Below are 17,615 nucleotides of genomic sequence, written 5' to 3'. Positions count from 1 at the left end.
GTTGTTTTTACATGCTTGGAGTTGGGGGGCTCAAAAAGCGCATCCGTTGAAAAGACATTGTTTTGTATCCGGTTATCAAGGAAACGTGGGAAGTTACATAGAGGTTTTCAAAGTCCAGCTTTGTGGCTCTGCAATTAGCAATGGACATACATTCGTTTGTGTACCACACGCTACAACCTAATACTTCTCTTCGCTCATAGCCTTCAGGCTTACCCTAGTCACGCCTTCGGTCAAGGTTGACAATACCGATTTAAGACTCGAATCAAGGCAACAGAAGGCTTTTCCATGATTAAATTCATGCTATACAGGATATCTTGATCTATGTGCTCACAAACAGATCGCCCGACAATCTATAACCCATTGATACCATCCTTGAACTCCCGAAGGTCGTATTCTTCAGGATAAGTCTCAAGGATCCGCTTCAACTCTTTCATCTGCTCCTGCGCTTCCTCCGTCAATTCCTCATACACACCCTCAAAGGCCTCCCGAAGAGGCGGCTTCTGCTCACGCTCCGCTTCTCCAAACTCCTTCAGCACCTCCTTCCGAAGCTGCTCGCGCGTAGTACGCTCCGTATCTTCGTCCCACAACCCTTCGTTCTCGAGCCACTTCCGCAGCCGGATAATGGGGTTATCGCGCCGTTTCCAGTCTTCCACCTCTACCCGGGCACGGTACGCGAAGCTATCATCACTAGTACTATGGTGCGAGACACGGTAGCTCATTGCTTCAATAAGCACGGGCTTGCCGCCATCGGAGAGCGCAATGCGTCGTGCTTCGCGCATGGCTTCATAAACGGCGAAGATATCATTTCCGTCGACACGGATCGTGTCAATGCCGTATCCTATTCCACGGCTGGCGATGCCGTCACCCCGATATTGTTCCAGTGTGGGTGTAGAGATGGCATATCCGTTATTGCGGCAGACGAAGACCACGGGACATGACCGTGTTGCGGCGATGTTGAGGCCGGCGTGGAAGTCACCTTCACTGGCGGCGCCTTCGCCGAAGTAGCAAGTCACGATGCGTGGTGGGGTGTCGGGGTTCTGGAGAGATTCTAGTTTGAGGGCGTAAGCTGCGCCAGATGCCTGGGGGATCTGGGTTGCAAGGGGTGAAGAGATGGTGTGCTGGGAGAGGTTAGTATGTATGCGTGACTGTATACCATGCGGTAGATTAGGGTGTATCAGGGTGCTATACTCACCATGCGAGGGTAGTTGGAGCCATAATGCACCGGCATGTTACGTCCCCTGCCGTTGTCATGGCAGTTTGCAAAAAGCTGGCTCATGAAATCCTTCAAAGTGAAACCCCGTTGCTGGAAGACGCCTGTTTCGCGATACTGCGCGAATACCACGTCGTCGGGTGTTAATGCGGCGGCCGATCCGACACTGATACCTTCTTCCCCGGCAGACACCTTTTAGAGAAAGCGTTAATTCAATGTTGTCTCGTCAATTGGATCAGAATATGGGGTCACATACCATGTAGAAGCTCAGACGGCCCTGTCTTTGGGCCTCGAACATAATCACGTCCATCACACTCACTAAAAGTTATCAATAACAATTCATGATGAGAAAGCGGAGAAGGGAACCTACCAGTCAACATATTCTTGTACCACGTTAATATCTCTTCGTTTGATACTCCGGAGGGCTTCCGGTTCTTGTCCAGCAATACACCGTCGGAATCCATGACACGGTATGTAGGGATATTTGTCGTTGTGGAGGGATTGATGAACGCCATGTCGGTGGTGAATTTACTGTTCACGGCTCCAGGAAATCGGACACTAGACGTATCTTTCTATCAGCGCTGATTGCCCTTTCACACAAAACCCTGTGTTTGCAGAGAGGGGATATTTTTATCAGGTTCACATACCTGTCCGAGCCTGGCCGCTGGGAGATAGAACTACTCCATCGTTGAGGGATCCGGGATAAGACCCTGGGATTGCGAGATATGCGCCTCAGAAGATATGCCGACATTGTGGGAGTGATCTGAGAAGACAATTGTCGAGAGAACCTCAGTTGAAAAAGGACATGGGGTATTTTCTGGGGTCATTGATCTTAAGGCATCTTTCTGGGGAATGCGGAGGGAGCGGTTGGCTTCGGCTCAGAACGTCATGCCGAACCGTGCTTAGCCGATCGGTTTCATTGAGTTGATCTTGTTTGTTCATTTTGTTCTGTTTGCCCTGAATAAGGTCACCTGATCCTGTAGATGTGTATTCATTCATCTCTCTTTCAACTGTTGCATGTTGTATTGCCAGGCTCTGGTTCGGAGAGGATTATGGGTCTCGCCTCTGAGAAGGGGACGGATACCCTGCCCGACGACAATTATGAGTTAGTGTCGCCCAATTCCATCTGTACGATTGGTCTCAAGTCCAATATATACTAGTACATCCTGGACTCCACCTCGGACATATACTTGAACGGGTCAATCCGTTTCCGTACGGCTTCGGGATTCTATACCATCCAATTTCATCATCCGGTCACCTCACCGGCAGCAAGAAATTTGTTGGGATCTCTTTAGAAATGCAAGCCGACCGGGAAGACAAGATGCATTTACCTCCGGACGGCGACCTCCATGCAACCTCGACCGCCGATCAGCTTCCCCGCCGCAAGTGAGGACTCCCGCAGCCTTCTCATTCGCATCTCATTGGAAGAACTTCATGCAGCGATCGTGCTACTGTGGATACAAGCATTCTATCCCCAACCCCCACCCATGATACTTTCCCTTTTTCAACACGGTTTTGCTTCCGTCTACTCTATACCGGGATCCGAATCGTGGGAGGAGATATCGGATATCGGAGTCCTGCATGACTGGTAGAAATCTAGTGACACAAATGTTACTTAGCGAAGTATAAAGACTGACCGGTTTCCCCTCAAGCGGCCATCCTTTCTGACTAGGATCTAAGGCCAGCCTAGTAGAAACCCCGCAGTCTCGCAATGCGGTTCACAGTGAAGGCCGCGGCCCTGGTGGCATCCAGCATACCTACTGCACTGGGCCAGCATGTCCGGGATCTGAGTAATGAAAAGTGGACTCTCAGTAGCGATGCCTTGAATCATACCGTGCCCGGAAGTCTTCCATCTCACGCCCATTTGGACCTGTTGAAGGCTGGTGTAATTGGTGAGTTACTTCCCTTCATCTGAGATATCATACATGCCTCTAACATGCATCGCAGATGACCCGTAAGTGATGGTGAAGCTCTATAAAAATGATTTCACCGGATTGACTGGGCCACATCAGATATCATGGACTCAATGATTTTAATCTTCGATGGATCCCGGAGTCTAATTGGACCTACACCACTGACGGGATCAAGAACTTGTGAGTAACTGCCGTGTTGTTTGGGCTGTTTTGTTGTTCTAATTTTCACTAGACTAAAGGACGCCGAGTCTACCTGGCTCGTTTTTGATGGACTTGACACTTTCGCAACAATCGAGTTCTGTGGGAAGCACGTCGCTTCAACGAATAACCAATACCGCCAATACTCTTTCGATATCTCTCAGATTCTGAAGGGCTGCAACGAGGATCCCGTCTTGAAGATTAACTTTGGCAGTGCGCCAAACATCGTGAATGCAATTGCCGAGGATCCTAACTCACCAGGTTTGAGCACCAGAGGCATTTCCCTGTCTTTTACACAGCACTAACATGCTTCTCTAGTATGGCCCGATGGAATACAGCAGACTTATGAGTATCCGAATCGATGGTTCATGCGCAAGGAACAGTCGGATTTCGGCTGGGATTGGGGCCCTGCCTTTGCACCCGCAGGACCTTGGAAGCCTGCTTATATCGTGCAACTACCCAAGGCGCAAAATATTCATGTCTTGAATACAGACATAGATATATATCGAAAAGGACAGATCAACCATCTTCCGCCTGACCAACGTCAGCCATGGGTCGTTAATGCCAGCATCGACTTTGTGGGCTCTCTTCCGCCCAATCCGTCTATGTCTATTGAATTTAAAGACACCGATTCTGGTGAGATACTCACGTCAAAGCGGATAGGTAATGTGACTGTGTCTGGAAATTCTGTTACCGGCGTCACAGTCCTTGGTGGAGTGACTCCAAAGCTTTGGTGGCCACTGGGTCTTGGCGACCAAAATCTCTATAACATAACTGTCACTGTTACTGGCCATCAGAACGAAACTGTGGCCCATGTCACCAAGAGAACAGGCTTCCGCACGATTTTCCTCAATCAACAAAACATCACAGATACCCAGCTTGCCCAAGGCATCGCACCAGGTGCCCACTGGCATTTTGAAGTCAACGGACACGAATTTTACGCCAAAGGCTCCAATATCATCCCGCCAGATGCTTTTTGGCCTCGTGTTACAGAGGCGAGAATGGCCCGATTGTTCGATGCAGTTGTTGCTGGAAACCAGAATATGCTCCGTGTTTGGTCATCTGGCATATATCTCCACGATTTCATCTACGATTTAGCTGATGAGCGAGGCATTCTTTTATGGAGCGAGTTCGAATTCAGCGATGCTTTGTATCCGGTCGACGATGCGTTCTTAGAGAACATCGCCGCTGAAGTCGTGTACAACGTTCGCCGTGTCAACCATCATCCTTCGCTGGCATTATGGGCAGGTGGAAACGAGATCGAGTCACTGATGCTTCCGACGGTCGAAAGTAAGGCCCCTGAAGAGTATGCGAAGTATGTTGGGGAATACGAGAAACTGTATATCAGTCTCATTTTGCCTCTGGTTTACCAAAACACCCGGTCGATCACATATAGCCCTAGCAGCACAACGGAAGGCTTTATTGAGGTCGACTTGTCTGCTCCCGTACCCATGGTGGAACGATATCACAATACCACACCTGGATCCTACTATGGCGACACTGATTTCTACAACTATGACAGTAATGTCTCCTTCAACTACCATGTCTACCCAGTGGGTCGCTTCGCCAATGAATTCGGATACCACAGCATGCCTAGCCTGCAAACCTGGCAGCAAGCCGTTGACCCCGAAGATCTCCATTTCAACAGCACCACTGTCATGCTTCGGAACCATCACTACCCAGCCGGCGGCACCTTCACCGACAACTTCCACAACACATCTCTAGGCATGGGCGAAATGACAATCGCAGTGCAGCGGTACTACCCCATTCCTAACAAGCTGGACTCCGTCGCCAACTTCAGCGCCTGGTGTCACGCAACCCAACTCTTCCAAGCCGACATGTACAAATCCGAAATCCAGTTCTACCGCCGCGGTAGCGGAATGCCCGAGCGACAACTCGGCTCCCTCTACTGGCAACTGGAAGATATCTGGCAAGCGCCGTCATGGGCCGGTATCGAATACGGCGGACGATGGAAGGTCCTTCACTACGTTTCCAGAGACATTTACCAGCCCATCATCGTCTCCCCGTTCTGGAACTACACCACTGGTGACCTGGACGTCTACGTTACGTCAGATCTGTGGGAATCGGCAAAGGGCAAGGTAAACCTAACTTGGCTGGACTTATCAGGCAAGCCTCTTCCCCACAATGCAGGCACACCAGGTTCTGTTCCCTTCAGCGTGGGGGCGCTCAATACCACAAAGGTATATAGTACCAACGTTAAGAATCTTACGCTCTCCAATCCCAAGGATGCCATCCTTATTCTCTCTCTGTCGGGTGAGGGACACCTCCCCAACTCGGACGAGAAAACGACATTCACCCACCAGAACCACTTCACGCCAGTTTTCCCCAAGGACCTCGCCTTGGTGGATCCCGGACTTGAACTATCGTATGATTCCAAGTCGAAGACTTTCACAGTAGAGGCTAAATCAGGTGTCTCGTTATACACGTGGCTCGATTATCCGGCTGATGTGGTGGGGTATTTCGATGAGAATGCTTTCGTGTTGCTTCCGGGACAGAAGAAGGAAATTGGCTTTACGGTCCAAGAGGATAATACTGGTGGGAAGTGGGTGCAGGGGGTTAAGGTGCAGAGTCTGTGGAATCAGACACTTGAGAAGTAGGACGAACTTAGGCATGTAGGCACTAATTTCAGGATAAGATAATATGCGCAGCATCCATTCAATCACTCCTGAATACTGTGACGAGCATTTCGTGTGAAACATGTAGATTTAGCAGAGGTCATAATGGCCAGTGTGCTTCGCCATTTATTGTCGAAGACCTTCCCATCCACATAGTGAAACAACTCCACCGGTGGTAAATAATCGCGTCCGGCTCCAAAAAGTATGCCCTTCTGTAGAACCTTTCGATAGTTCTTGCCAGGGGACACTTTGCCCAAGATATATCCCTGACGTGTTTCCACGCGCGTCAGGACAGGAATAGAGCGTCCAACAATGGCCTCCATACCAAAAGTAATACCTTCCTTAGCGGCAGCCGGGATACCGGCCTCATCCAGCAATACGATCTGGACGTTGGGGTCATGTTGCTGGATATAAGATGTGATGTTAGGGTTGTAAGCGCCGCCGCCACACATAAAGATCTCGGTGATCTCCAGGTGCTTAGGCGCATATCGCTTGTAGTTGTCGAAGATCGCTTGAGCTGTGATGCGAGTAATCGTAGCCACAATATCGTCCGATGAAAGGCCTTGTTTCTCAGCCTTTTCAATCAATTAGAAGGCAAGTGGATCGCGGAAGACTTCTCAGCCGGTGGTTTTGGGAGGATCGAATTGGAAGTACTTGTGTTGCAGAAATTCGTGGACAAGGGCCTGGTCGACCTTTCCACTTGCACCCATCTCGCCGTCCCTATCATATTCGCGTTCACCGTTGGTATAATGCCGGACTACTGCGTCTATAAAAATGTTACCAAGGCCCGTATCGAGATTGTAGCACTGATCTATCCCGCCTTCGACATCAGAAAAAATGAAGCTAGTCATGTGGTCCATGGTACCGTGTCCTGAATGCCTCTCAAATGTATCGCCGTTCCATGTTTCACGATGGCTTCAATCATTCACCTCACTTCTGTTGGCCAATCATATACTGAGGACGACTTGAACTTGCAACAATCGCGAAAATCCACCCTCAATGTCGAGTCCAATAGGCAAATGTTCCATGAGACCCGTCCCAAGAATGAAAGGCTGAGTATGCGTTCTATGAGGGTGCCTGAGATATACATGGTTGGCCCTACGACAAGAACGATATGCGTCATCCTGAATCTGGGGTTATGCCACAAGCTTCAGAGCCATACGCCAAAAATGTCGTATTGTATAATAGAGATATAGATGATTAAACGCTCTGACGAAGCACTATTTCATAAATTACAAAGAATGGGTCGCTCTCTCCAGGAATCCATATTCTGACCCACTACCAATACCAACATACCGAGCCCCCAGCTGTTCTACATACTGCCTGTCCAGCATATTTCTCCCATCAAAAATAAACTTGGGCGGACGCATATGATCCGTAATCCGATTCCAATCCAGTCTCCCCTCTTTATCGCTTGGCGTACTTGGTGGAGACCTGGGCTCCTCGATGCTAGTATCCTTTGCCGTGGTCATTCGCACGTCGCCTGTCGGCATCGGGGTCTGAAACTCGTCCCATTCGGTTGCAATGACGACTGCATCGGCGCCATTACATGCTTCGTACGCTGATGTACTCACTTGGACAGATGCGGAATGGCTACCGGCCGCATTGACGTCTGTTAGGATGCGATCTGGCGGAACCATAGGGTCGTAAATGGAGACGAGGGCGCCTTCTTGGAGCAAGCTTTGCACGAGAGGAATGGCAGCAGAATTCTTCGTGTCCGATGTATTCTTCTTGAAGGCAAACCCTAATATCGCAATGGACTTTGCCCCGACACTCCCGTGCATAGACGAGACAATGCGCATAAAGAATCGCGACTTCTGGTACTCGTTCATCTCCACAACGGATGCCCAATAATTTGCCACGGGAGTGAGACCTAGACTGCGAGCCAAATAGACGAGACATAAGATGTCTTTCTCAAAACATCCGCCTCCCCATCCAAGGGTGCTCTTCAGCATTCCCTTTCCGATGCGAGGATCCATCCCGCAACTAGCACTCACGCTCTCAATATCTGCGCCGACCGCTTCACATATCGCACTTAACGAGTTCACGCTGCTGATTCTCTGCGCTAGCATTGCGTTGGCGGCCAGTTTAGCTAGCTCGGATGACCAACGGTCCATCGTGATTATAAGCTCGGGTGATACCCACCGGGCGTATATCGCAGCCAGCTCTTCAGCTGCTCGGCGCGACGATGGCCTTTGTTGGTGGCCGATCAGAACTTTTGTCGGATACAATAAATCTGTAATTGAGGTTCCTTCGGAGAGGAACTCAGGATTCGAAAGGACCTCGAACTGGCAGCCGGTTTTAGAATTCGATTCAAGCTGCGCTCATGGTACCATTAGCATTCCACATCCGAGCAGAAATAAGCAAGACACCCGTACCAAGTCCCGAATTTTGTCTGCTGTCCCACACGGGACGGTCGACTTCTCCACGACAATTTTGTCCGACTCTGCGGCCTGCGCTATGGTCCTGACAGCAGCCTGCGTGTTGGCCAAATCTAATGCCAGCCCTTTCCCAATGCCGTTTTCTTTGGTAGGGGTATCAATGCACAACATAATAAGTTCCGCCTCTCGGATGGCGTGATCAATATCTGTCGAGAAGATAAGATTACACTGGGTCTCTCGCTGCCGAACGCTAGATAGAACATCTTCGAGGCCTGGCTCATACAGTGGAGGGGTCGTTGTATTCCAAGCGTCAATCCGCGCCTTGTTTTTGTCCACAACAGTTACCTGGATGTCCGGACATTGATAGGCAATAACCGTGGCCAGAGGACCCCCTAGAACGTTTAGACAGGAATTCATCGCCGCATCCGGTGCCTCACTCACCCACAAACCCAGCACCAATACATGCCACCTTTCGAATCATGACGGCGAAGCTTCTGGGACTGGTAGTGGTTTGGTTCCTAGCTGAACATCCAGGGGAGAAAATTACGCTCGCTTCATTCTAGCCGTGTTCCTGGACTCGTCCATGGTCCACTCATTATATATGAGAGATCGAGATGCCCACTCGTGGCGACCCAAGGATGATGAACTCTTGCCGGATATGGTAAAGAACGCACCGTTCAAGGTTGGACCTAAGGAAACTTGCGGTTGGGATTTGCGTCGTCAATTTGTCATTGTGCAGATTGTCAGCCCGCCACTGTGTACACCGCATCAGGAAAGCCTGGGAGTTGTGACACTTGTCTACGATCGGCATTCCTCAGCCCCACTACGTCGGCACTGGGCAGCTGAGGGTTCACACTTCAGCCATACTCACTCCACTGTTGGAGGGAATCGATGTGCTCCACTTCCGAGGTTAGCTTCATGCGCGACGAGATAAAGTCTTGTCGGGGCTGATCGGGTGGGTCAGTGCAGACGATTAACCACTACTTAAGCATGCCATCCATGGCCCCTACTCGTTGGAGAGTATATGCTACATATTTAATATGACAAGTCAGGACGGCAAGCCGAGAATCCTCATCACAGGGGTAAGTCAGGAAGCCCCTACCGGTCATCTCAGAAAGGCCCCTGGCTAACGCTGACAGGCTGCGGGGTTCCTCGGGTCCAACCTTGCAGATTACCTCCTTGCGAAGGGCCATGTAGTCATTGGAATGGATAGTTTCCAAACGGGTTCTCCTCAGAACCTAGAGCACCTCAGGAGCCATCCCGACTTTACGTTTGTCAAGTAAGATAGACACCAGGGACCAAACCCCAGCTTTCTTGGTATTGACGTCCACAGTCAAGATATCCAAATGCCCCTGGCAGATGTGGGCCAGATCGATCAGATTTACAACTTAGCATGCCCAGCCAGTCCGATTCAGTATCAAAAAGACCCGGTCTCAACGCTAAGGACATGCTTTCAGGGAACACAAAATGTCCTCGAGCTAGCTATATCAAACAATGCCCGCGTCTTGCATACTAGCACATCAGGTAGGCGAACTCCCATAGCCCCTTTCGTCGCGTATGCCTAATACGTTGTGTAGAGGTATATGGTGATCCCCTAGTGCACCCCCAGCCCGAAACGTACTGGGGAAATGTCAACCCCTTTGGGAAGCGATCTTGCTATGATGAAGGGAAGAGAGTAGCAGAAGCACTGTGCTATGCCTACCAAGAACAGCACGGTGCCGATATCCGTATCGCTCGTATTTTCAACACATATGGCCCACGGATGAACGGCAGCGATGGCCGGGTCGTGTCAAACTTCATCGTCGCTGCATTGTCGGGTGAAGACATGAAGATCACCGGCGATGGATCTGCAACACGGTCTTTTCAATATGTCACGGACTGTACGGAAGGACTCTATCGCCTAATGAACAGTGGCTATAGGGATGGGCCTGTCAACATCGGAAACGATGGGGAGTTTACTATCCAGCAGCTAGCCGAGATGATAGCTGGTCTCGTGGCCGAGATGGCCAACCAGCCTAAGGTCAACATTACCTACCATCCACTCCCTGCAGATGATCCTGCCGTTCGTCGACCACAGATTTCGCTTGCCAAAGCTGTGTTGGACTGGTGCCCCACAATCCCGCTGCAAGAAGGGCTGCGAAGAACGATTGAGTGGCATATGAGTGAGCGAGCTGTGTCCTGACCTGTCTGCTTCACAGACATATGACTATTTGATACACAATATACGAAGTTGGAGTACCTATTTGCACCAGATCCCCCACCGCAAAAAGGTTCCTAATCTTCGTATCCCCTGCCAGGATTACTGGCCTGAAACCCGAGTTTAATGTGAGCTAAGGCTAACACCAAGAAGGCCACAAATGACAGGTGCAATTCCTAAATTATTAATCTGCCGAAATGAGATAGGTATAAAAAAAAAATGAAATAAAGTTAAATAAAAACAAAAACATGTACTACGGAGTACTGTTTAGGACAATCCTACTAGCCCCACAGAGAGATGTTCGTAGTCAGTTGGTTGGGTTGGGATGTCGGCAGAAGGTGAGCGGTGAAGAATCGGGCGGCAGAAAAAGCACGGTGCCGGAGACTCTCATCTGATATCCGCTCCGCGCAATATTTCTATCTCTATTTTGTATTTCAATTAACCTCAAGTGCAGGTTTTACATAACTAACACTTCATCATGTTGTCGCGATCGGTATGGAGGAATCTAGGCTATAATGCCCGTCGGAGAACAGCCATCGCCGAGGTTCCCTACCGCTGCTTTTCCTGTTCGCAGCGAGCTCAAGCGGACTCCAACAAGGCCAACCATGATGAGCGGATGACCCATTTTGGCTTTAGCAACGTTCCCGAATCGCAGAAGGAGTCTATGGGTATGCTTCTATATGCCTCTCAACCAATGGACACAAGACTGACCAAGCTACGCCGGTAATGTACAGTTGGAGCGGTCTTCAGCTCAGTGGCTTCTTCCTACGATGCTATGAACGATTTCATGTCCCTCGGGATCCATCGCCTGTGGAAAGATCATTTTGTTCGCTCCTTGAACCCTGGATCAGCGCTCCCATCACGCAACACCGACACAACAGGAAAAGGGTGGAATATCCTGGATATCGCCGGCGGGACGGGCGATATCGCGTTTCGCATGCTGGACCACGCGACTAACATTAACCACGACCATCAGACCCGTGTCACAATTGCTGATATCAATCCGGATATGCTTGCCGAGGGCAAAAAGCGGAGCATCCAGACCCCTTACTACAACACGGAGCGTTTATCTTTCATGCAGGGCAATGCCCAGCACATGCCCGACATTCCCGATAACTCAGTCGACCTCTACACGGTTGTCTTCGGCATTCGCAACTTCACCGATAAACAGGCCGCCTTACACGAAGCATTCCGGGTGTTGAAGCCCGGGGGTGTGTTCGCTTGTATGGAGTTCAGCAAGGTAGAGAACAGCGTATTCAATGCGGTCTACAAGCAGTGGAGTTTCAGTGCCATCCCCATGATCGGTCAACTGGTGGCGGGAGATCGGGACAGCTATCAGTATCTAGTGGAGAGTATCGAGAAGTTCCCCAGCCAGGAAGAATTCCGGGGTATGATTCAGAAGGCCGGTTTCATGATCCCTGGCCGGGGATTCGAGAATCTCACCGGCGGAATCGCGGCTATTCACAAGGGTATTAAGCCTATTTCCACGGCTTGAGAGTTGCATGACGGGTGAACAAAAGACAATGGGAAAAAAAAATATTTGTATAGTACTAATCTCCTAGATGGCAATGTAACAGTAACAATCAACCATTTTGTACAGGACGGGGATCTGCAAAAGCGTCAGCGCAGGTGGCGATGGTGTCATGACGGAAGCTATTGGAGCCGAGACTCGGAGGACGCACGAAAGGAGGGGATTGTTTGCCCTTGGAACGGACTCTTAGGATATTAAATCATTGGAGCGTTAGCGTGCAGTCAATCAAAGGAAGTCCGAAGTGCGCCTTAAAGCAGTATCTCCGATGTAGCGCAGCCAGTGGTTAATTAGTCAAAACTTCATGCCGAGCCCGATTCTCCTCCACTTCCCTAAATATTCCTCCCCCGCCATCGAAAATTTCAAAAACTCCTTCGCTTCCCCGGGATTTCGTTCGGGACCTCTTTTCCCAGGCCCCTCCTGGGAGAAGACGATCTGTCCTTCTTGACTCCGAAGGAGAATGGTTTCTGTGCCATGGGGCACCTTCAGCAGCAATCGCCGATAATCCCGCTATCGTCCCCCGCGGACCCCTCCGTGCCCACCATGATAAAGAAAGACCGCGTCACTCGCGATGAGCTGTCGCTTCTATCCTTGACGCCTCCAGATGTGCTGGACCCTGCATTATCCACTGTAAAGGATGGCCATACCGATGCGTCGGTATCCACCGCCATTCATGTCATTTCTACAGAGCGCGCCGCCCTAGCGCATTTGGAACATCTGTACGAAACAAATGCGTTGGCGCAAGAGAGTCTTACACGGGCTGTAAGCCAGATTACTCGCAGCGTGCGGAGTGGAGGAAAATTGGTATGCTGTGGTGTAGGGAAGAGTGGAAAGATTGCCCAGAAACTCGAAGCGACGATGAATAGCCTGGGCATCTACAGCGCATTCTTACATCCAACGGAAGCATTACATGGAGACCTGGGCATGATTAGACCGGTGAGTGTCGAATTATAACCATGATCTAGATCAACAGGTTTATTGATACTCTTATACAGCAAGATACCCTGTTGTTGATTTCGTTCTCAGGCCGCACGCCTGAGCTCCTACTCTTGCTCCCTTATATCCCCTCAACTGTCCCAATAATCGCCATAACTTCTCACCTCCACCCCTCCACATGCCCCTTATTGTCGTTCCAGCCATCCGACATGGGCATCCTGCTACCAGCACCCATTCACGAGGACGAGGAGTTATCCATCGGCGTATCCGCCCCAACGTCGTCTACGACGGTAGCCCTGTCGCTGGGAGATGCCCTGGCTATCGCCACCGCCCGACGACTACACACATCTCCAGGAAGAGGCCCAGCAGAGATCTTCAAAAGCTTCCATCCCGGCGGCGCCATCGGCGCCGCATCCAACGTCCTCACGCCAATGAGCATGTCGACCGCCTCATTCCCCTCAACGACATCAGACGACTGCGCCAGTCAACAACAGTCCGTCGCCTCGCTCCCCCAGCCAGAGGAAACGCCACGCATCGTCGACAAGCTTGTCCCCATCGACCAAATCCCCACAGTATCTACACCAACGGGCACCGTCCGTCTCCTCGACATCCTGCTCACAGCCATCCAACACCCGACCGCCAAGTCCTGGGTCCAACTGTCTCCTTCCGAAATAATCCCACCCCGACATCTGCGCGCGCTCTCGCAATCAACCTATGTAGACATGGATACGGCCGCGCTAGCCAGTCTCGGGCTCCCGTTTACCGTCTCCCGGGATGATTGGCTCTGGCTCCCCAGCTCGACCTCCGTCGACGATGCACGTCGGCTAGTTTCGGGATCGACTGCTGCGGGGTCCGTCGTAGCCGTCATGCAGGACGAGAATCCCGATGCTTGTTTGGGCTTCTTGGAAGCAGATGATCTGTGGGATGCTTGTGATTAATTAATTCTTTACCACACAAACCTGTTTATACAACTCTGGCGGTTTGGTCTTTTTTTTTTGGCCTCCGTCCAGTGCATACATTATGTGTATATGGTCTTGATGGCACATAGGTCTTTTGTCTGCGGTTATATGATGTTTATGAATAACGCCCTGTCTTTTTTTTGGATCCTTTGTTTATTCGGACTATATATAGATCTACTCGTTTTTCCACACACACACGTGGCTATAGATTTCTTTGGGTCTTGGTACCGAAAATTATGCTGGTATATAGCCTGCAATCTGACACTGACATGCATTGCGTCGTCGCTGTGCTCTCGGTCTTATCTTGAACGCTAAGCTATCTCCTTGTTCATGGCATTTTACACGTAAATATTCATGAGTTGTATAGATGTAATGGTGTCCATTTATCTTGAGAACTAGATCTACCCTGATCTATGAAGGATTTATCGGTACAGGAGTCGTGTCGGGGGTATAAAGAGAAAACCAAAAAAAAAAAAAAAAAAAAAAAAAGGAAAAAAAAAAAAAAAAAAAAAAAAAAAGAAAAAAAAAAAAAAAAAAAAAGCCAACGAAGACATTAACTCTATCGTATATTCAGCACATTATTCGTGATACTTTCCCGAGAACAGAATCTGGGTACAGCCAGATTAAGGGGGCTTTTTTTGGTTCAGGCCGCAGTTGTAGAAAGTGGGCAAGTGATTCGCCAGGCATGGACACCAGTCACCACAACTAAAAAATGTCTGGCTAAGAGTGCCCCAAGTATCCAAGGACTGCGGTGCAAGGGAGAAGAGATGAGGTGGACAGTAGCACCTCTGCACAATGAATGTGGTCGGCAGGAGAACGGGTCGCTTGTGGCTGCCATTGTAACCCCAAAGATAAGTAACAAGGGATTTTCTCATAGCGCGCAAAGCTCTCAGCAGCTGGGCCCTCTCTGCCGCGTGATAGCAGAAAGGGGCTGATCCGTACTCTTATGCGTGGCTAAAGGGGCTAACACGATTGCAAGGTCTGAGGGTATCAACCTGACTTGCTAGACTCCTGTTTCCCCTTGCCTTTGTCGGATGTGGAGTTGGTTGTCGTGCTATCGTCTCCGTACAGGCGGTGCTGTTCGATATAGCGGATGACCGGCACCGGGATTAAGTAACGGACGCTCATCTCACGTCTGAGGAAAAGACGAATCTTGGTGCTGCTGACGTCGTTCTGAATCAGCTGTTGAATCACATGGATATTGTCCTTCCAGGGCTGCAGTGCAGCAAGCGCTTCATCGATGTCCGTTCCGCTGCGTTCAACAATAAAAGACTAGAGAGCAATGTTAGCGGCGCCCATGGCTCATCCAACGTATGCAGATTGTACGTACACCATATTTGCCAAGAATGTGGTCCAAATCCTTTTCACTCCACACTCCCGGGGTCGACATGGTATGGATCAGATCAGCTCCTGCCAGAAGAGCGATACGTACGGGCTTCCGTGTGCCGTCTGCGGCTTCAATTCCCTCTCGGACAGTGTTGATCTCGTGGTCGAAATGATCGAGCACGACGGCAGTTGGTTGGTATGCCTTCTGCATTGGCTCCCATGTATCAACCATTAGCCAGTCGGAGGTTTGGTCCACTGCAAGTTGGCACATAGCGATTCTGAATCCGACAGGTTCCGGTCAGCTTGATATTTATTTTAGGGTATACATAAATCGGCGAAACAGGAAATAGAGCGGGATACGCTTGGGAAACTGATTGTGGAAACAATGTTCTTACCGATGCTCTGCAGCGGCCAAACCGGCCTTGCGATAGGCATCCGACACCGGAGAGAGATATCCGCCGATGAGTTCAAAGTTCGTGCTGAATTTGACGTAATCGGCTGCCATTTCGAACATACGCAGATGCAAGTAAGTAATGGGCGAGAAAGAACCACAAGCAACCAGTAGCAAAGGGGTCTTCTCCGGGTCATCCATCTTGCGCTTCAGGCGGAGTTCGGGGAACTGATAGTCCTCCATCGGTGCCGGAGGGATATGGGCGGGGGGCTGGTGGACATCCTCCCCAGCGGTGATGTCAGTCATGGCTGCGGGTTGGGGTAGAGATCTCAGAGCGATAAAACCGGGGGCTCAAATGGGTGTTTGTACGTAGTGCGATATAGGAAGAGGTGGATAAGGAGTACCAAAGATTCGAAAGCGATGGGAGAGAAGAAGAAGGGACTTTTGAATGGATGATGGAAGGCGACTGAACCAAAAGCCTTTCAGAAAATCATTTGCCGGCGGTTTAGTCAGACCCGCGCGGGGAAAGGAATTCGTTACCGTATTGGTATGTATCCGGCGGGGGAAAGCAAAAGAGTTGAGGAACAATCGACTAGAGGGGAAAAGCAGTACCTCGGCGACTGATCACCTCATTTCTCCAACTCTGTTCGGTACTGGTTGGTATTGATCGGAAGTAGACTGAGTACCACCTGGGAACTTACTGGTATGTATTTACCACTACAGCAGCCCAGGCAGGGTTAGGCAACTGTACGCACATCGTCACAGAGAAGTATCTGGATCTCTGGAATTAATAATAATAATACCTGGGGACTTCCAATTCTCTCACCGGGGGCCGGTCTAGATTATTTATTCCCTTTCACTGCTCGAATTTCACAACTGTTTCCAGAATTTCTCTGGCCCACAAATGGGGCATCTCCTTCAGTTTGTTGAGCACGTGAATCAACTGTAGTGGGTGCAGGTTTATCCACAATATGCCAACTCAGCTTTGTTCATAGCAAACCCTAATCATTGGATGTAATCTGATGTATCCCCTGATATTCCCTCGATTGGGGGGCATAAGTACTCAGTACTATGGTTGTCATACTTGCTGTTTGCAAAATAACTCATTCCAACTATGTCGAGAATATATACATTTTCCGAGTATAGGTTCACCTAACCACTGTCGATCCATCAAGGGTCTTCTAACCGAGCCGAGTATTGCCCTGTCGCCAGTTCGCTCCTCTACCTATCAATGAAAAAGCCATGTGAAAATATAAGCTGATGAGAACACTGCATCTTTCCCTTGCAGCTTCACTGAATAGAATGCTGTGACCATTGTAGGCATAGAATTTGGTGGATACTTCCCGTAACTGCTACCAAGTACATTCCTTGCGTGCTTCAGCTGACACAAGATGTGCACGAGGGCTTCGCAAATTTGAGAAAAATTGTTTGTTTACTACTCGGTATGATCAATGATTATATCATAGTTCTCGAGTTTTGGAAAACCCGCTCATCTATCCCCATACATGCACTCTCGTGGTATAGCGTAATCACCCTGCGAATGATAAGAGCGACATATCCTCCGCATAGTGGCACTTTGCAAAATCTTTCAGAACGTTGTTTCAAGCGTCTCGGTCCCACCTGAACTGACGGCAACTTGTGTTTGATTTTCGAGAAACCGGATTAGCCCGAAGTGACAGCTCGGCAAGGATACCGAAAAGTTTAGCCATTAAACATGACCTTCTGGCGCTTGTATGGATGAACCAATCCTGATGAGAAATTGCCAATATTTAGTTCGTTAAGACTTGCTAATAAAATGACCTGATTCAGCCCCCAGCTACATGCCGGTAACTTTGTTATTCCAAATCAACCTTGTTTGGACAGGGTAGTGGCTAGTTGCGCAGCGGGAGGGGTTGCAGTGGAATATCTCGACAACGGATACCGACACATTTGTTATTTAC

At 49.8% G+C, this 17,615-nt stretch overlaps 7 protein-coding genes across 7 annotated transcripts; 4 read left to right on the top strand and 3 right to left on the bottom strand.

Moving 5' to 3' along the window:
* Window positions 1-119: 119 nt before the first annotated feature.
* Window positions 120-2,077, bottom strand: BDV37DRAFT_99596 (thiamine pyrophosphate-dependent dehydrogenase E1 component subunit alpha). The gene is made up of 5 exons (XM_032091546.1): window positions 1,858-2,077; window positions 1,581-1,768; window positions 1,467-1,528; window positions 1,193-1,402; window positions 120-1,118 (listed from the first exon to the last, which is right to left on the bottom strand). Exons 1-5 carry the CDS (start codon window positions 1,959-1,961, stop codon window positions 351-353), a joined length of 1,332 nt encoding a protein of 443 aa, XP_031942533.1. The 5' UTR covers window positions 1,962-2,077; the 3' UTR covers window positions 120-350.
* A 488-nt stretch (window positions 2,078-2,565) lies between these two features.
* BDV37DRAFT_99581 (beta-mannosidase mndA) lies at window positions 2,566-5,998 on the top strand. The gene is made up of 5 exons (XM_032091545.1): window positions 2,566-3,102; window positions 3,158-3,164; window positions 3,223-3,303; window positions 3,356-3,582; window positions 3,640-5,998. Exons 1-5 carry the CDS (start codon window positions 2,922-2,924, stop codon window positions 5,937-5,939), a joined length of 2,796 nt encoding a protein of 931 aa, XP_031942532.1. The 5' UTR covers window positions 2,566-2,921; the 3' UTR covers window positions 5,940-5,998.
* Window positions 5,999-6,001: 3 nt separating this feature from the next.
* On the bottom strand, window positions 6,002-8,819 carry BDV37DRAFT_282165 (UDP-glucose/GDP-mannose dehydrogenase family, NAD binding domain-containing protein; the record flags this gene model as incomplete). Its single annotated transcript, XM_032086977.1, has 4 exons — window positions 6,002-6,532; window positions 7,250-8,275; window positions 8,336-8,730; window positions 8,780-8,819. The coding sequence occupies 4 exons, from the start codon at window positions 8,817-8,819 to the stop codon at window positions 6,002-6,004; spliced, it is 1,992 nt and encodes a 663-aa protein (XP_031942531.1).
* Window positions 8,820-9,378: 559 nt separating this feature from the next.
* BDV37DRAFT_293331 (UDP-glucuronic acid decarboxylase family protein) lies at window positions 9,379-10,668 on the top strand (the record flags this gene model as incomplete). The annotated part of the gene is made up of 4 exons (XM_032089381.1): window positions 9,379-9,420; window positions 9,478-9,617; window positions 9,672-9,862; window positions 9,916-10,668. 4 exons carry the CDS (start codon window positions 9,379-9,381, stop codon window positions 10,518-10,520), a joined length of 978 nt encoding a protein of 325 aa, XP_031942530.1. The 3' UTR covers window positions 10,521-10,668.
* A 282-nt stretch (window positions 10,669-10,950) lies between these two features.
* On the top strand, window positions 10,951-12,284 carry BDV37DRAFT_99558 (class I SAM-dependent methyltransferase). The gene is made up of 2 exons (XM_032091543.1): window positions 10,951-11,203; window positions 11,270-12,284. The coding sequence occupies exons 1-2, from the start codon at window positions 11,014-11,016 to the stop codon at window positions 12,028-12,030; spliced, it is 951 nt and encodes a 316-aa protein (XP_031942529.1). The 5' UTR covers window positions 10,951-11,013; the 3' UTR covers window positions 12,031-12,284.
* BDV37DRAFT_99559 (sugar isomerase) lies at window positions 12,285-14,000 on the top strand. The gene is made up of 2 exons (XM_032091544.1): window positions 12,285-12,999; window positions 13,059-14,000. Exons 1-2 carry the CDS (start codon window positions 12,538-12,540, stop codon window positions 13,935-13,937), a joined length of 1,341 nt encoding a protein of 446 aa, XP_031942528.1. The 5' UTR covers window positions 12,285-12,537; the 3' UTR covers window positions 13,938-14,000.
* Window positions 14,001-14,807: 807 nt separating this feature from the next.
* Window positions 14,808-16,527, bottom strand: BDV37DRAFT_99537 (nicotinamide/nicotinic acid mononucleotide adenylyltransferase). The gene is made up of 3 exons (XM_032091542.1): window positions 15,680-16,527; window positions 15,289-15,562; window positions 14,808-15,230 (listed from the first exon to the last, which is right to left on the bottom strand). The coding sequence occupies exons 1-3, from the start codon at window positions 15,979-15,981 to the stop codon at window positions 14,949-14,951; spliced, it is 858 nt and encodes a 285-aa protein (XP_031942527.1). The 5' UTR covers window positions 15,982-16,527; the 3' UTR covers window positions 14,808-14,948.
* Between the last annotated feature and the right edge of the window lie 1,088 nt (window positions 16,528-17,615).

Source organism: Aspergillus pseudonomiae (genome assembly GCF_009193645.1).
Source record: "Aspergillus pseudonomiae strain CBS 119388 unplaced genomic scaffold BDV37scaffold_25, whole genome shotgun sequence".
Classification (NCBI taxonomy): domain Eukaryota; kingdom Fungi; phylum Ascomycota; class Eurotiomycetes; order Eurotiales; family Aspergillaceae; genus Aspergillus; species Aspergillus pseudonomiae.
The sequence above is the reverse complement of the archived record's forward strand: the minus strand, read 5'-3'. Positions and strand labels throughout refer to the sequence as shown.

Bases quoted from the DNA above. Each gene is read 5' to 3' on its own strand.
- BDV37DRAFT_99581 (XM_032091545.1), top strand. From the start codon at position 2,922: ATGCGGTTCACAGTGAAGGCCGCGGCCCTGGTGGCATCCAGCATACCT. The intron at 3,304-3,355 runs GTGAGTAACTGC...AATTTTCACTAG, and splicing joins ACTGACGGGATCAAGAACTT to ACTAAAGGACGCCGAGTCTA. The intron at 3,583-3,639 runs GTTTGAGCACCA...ATGCTTCTCTAG, and splicing joins CGAGGATCCTAACTCACCAG to TATGGCCCGATGGAATACAG.
- BDV37DRAFT_99559 (XM_032091544.1), top strand. From the start codon at position 12,538: ATGGGGCACCTTCAGCAGCAATCGCCGATAATCCCGCTATCGTCCCCC. The intron at 13,000-13,058 runs GTGAGTGTCGAA...ACTCTTATACAG, and splicing joins ACCTGGGCATGATTAGACCG to CAAGATACCCTGTTGTTGAT.
- BDV37DRAFT_99558 (XM_032091543.1), top strand. From the start codon at position 11,014: ATGTTGTCGCGATCGGTATGGAGGAATCTAGGCTATAATGCCCGTCGG. The intron at 11,204-11,269 runs GTATGCTTCTAT...GGTAATGTACAG, and splicing joins ATCGCAGAAGGAGTCTATGG to TTGGAGCGGTCTTCAGCTCA.
- BDV37DRAFT_99537 (XM_032091542.1), bottom strand. From the start codon at position 15,981: ATGACTGACATCACCGCTGGGGAGGATGTCCACCAGCCCCCCGCCCAT. The intron at 15,563-15,679 runs GTAAGAACATTG...TGTCGGATTCAG, and splicing joins TTGGCCGCTGCAGAGCATCG to AATCGCTATGTGCCAACTTG. The intron at 15,231-15,288 runs GTACGTACAATC...ATTGCTCTCTAG, and splicing joins ACATTCTTGGCAAATATGGT to TCTTTTATTGTTGAACGCAG.
- BDV37DRAFT_99596 (XM_032091546.1), bottom strand. From the start codon at position 1,961: ATGTCGGCATATCTTCTGAGGCGCATATCTCGCAATCCCAGGGTCTTA. The intron at 1,529-1,580 runs GTAGGTTCCCTT...GATAACTTTTAG, and splicing joins GTACAAGAATATGTTGACTG to TGAGTGTGATGGACGTGATT. The intron at 1,403-1,466 runs GTATGTGACCCC...TTTCTCTAAAAG, and splicing joins GCCGTCTGAGCTTCTACATG to GTGTCTGCCGGGGAAGAAGG.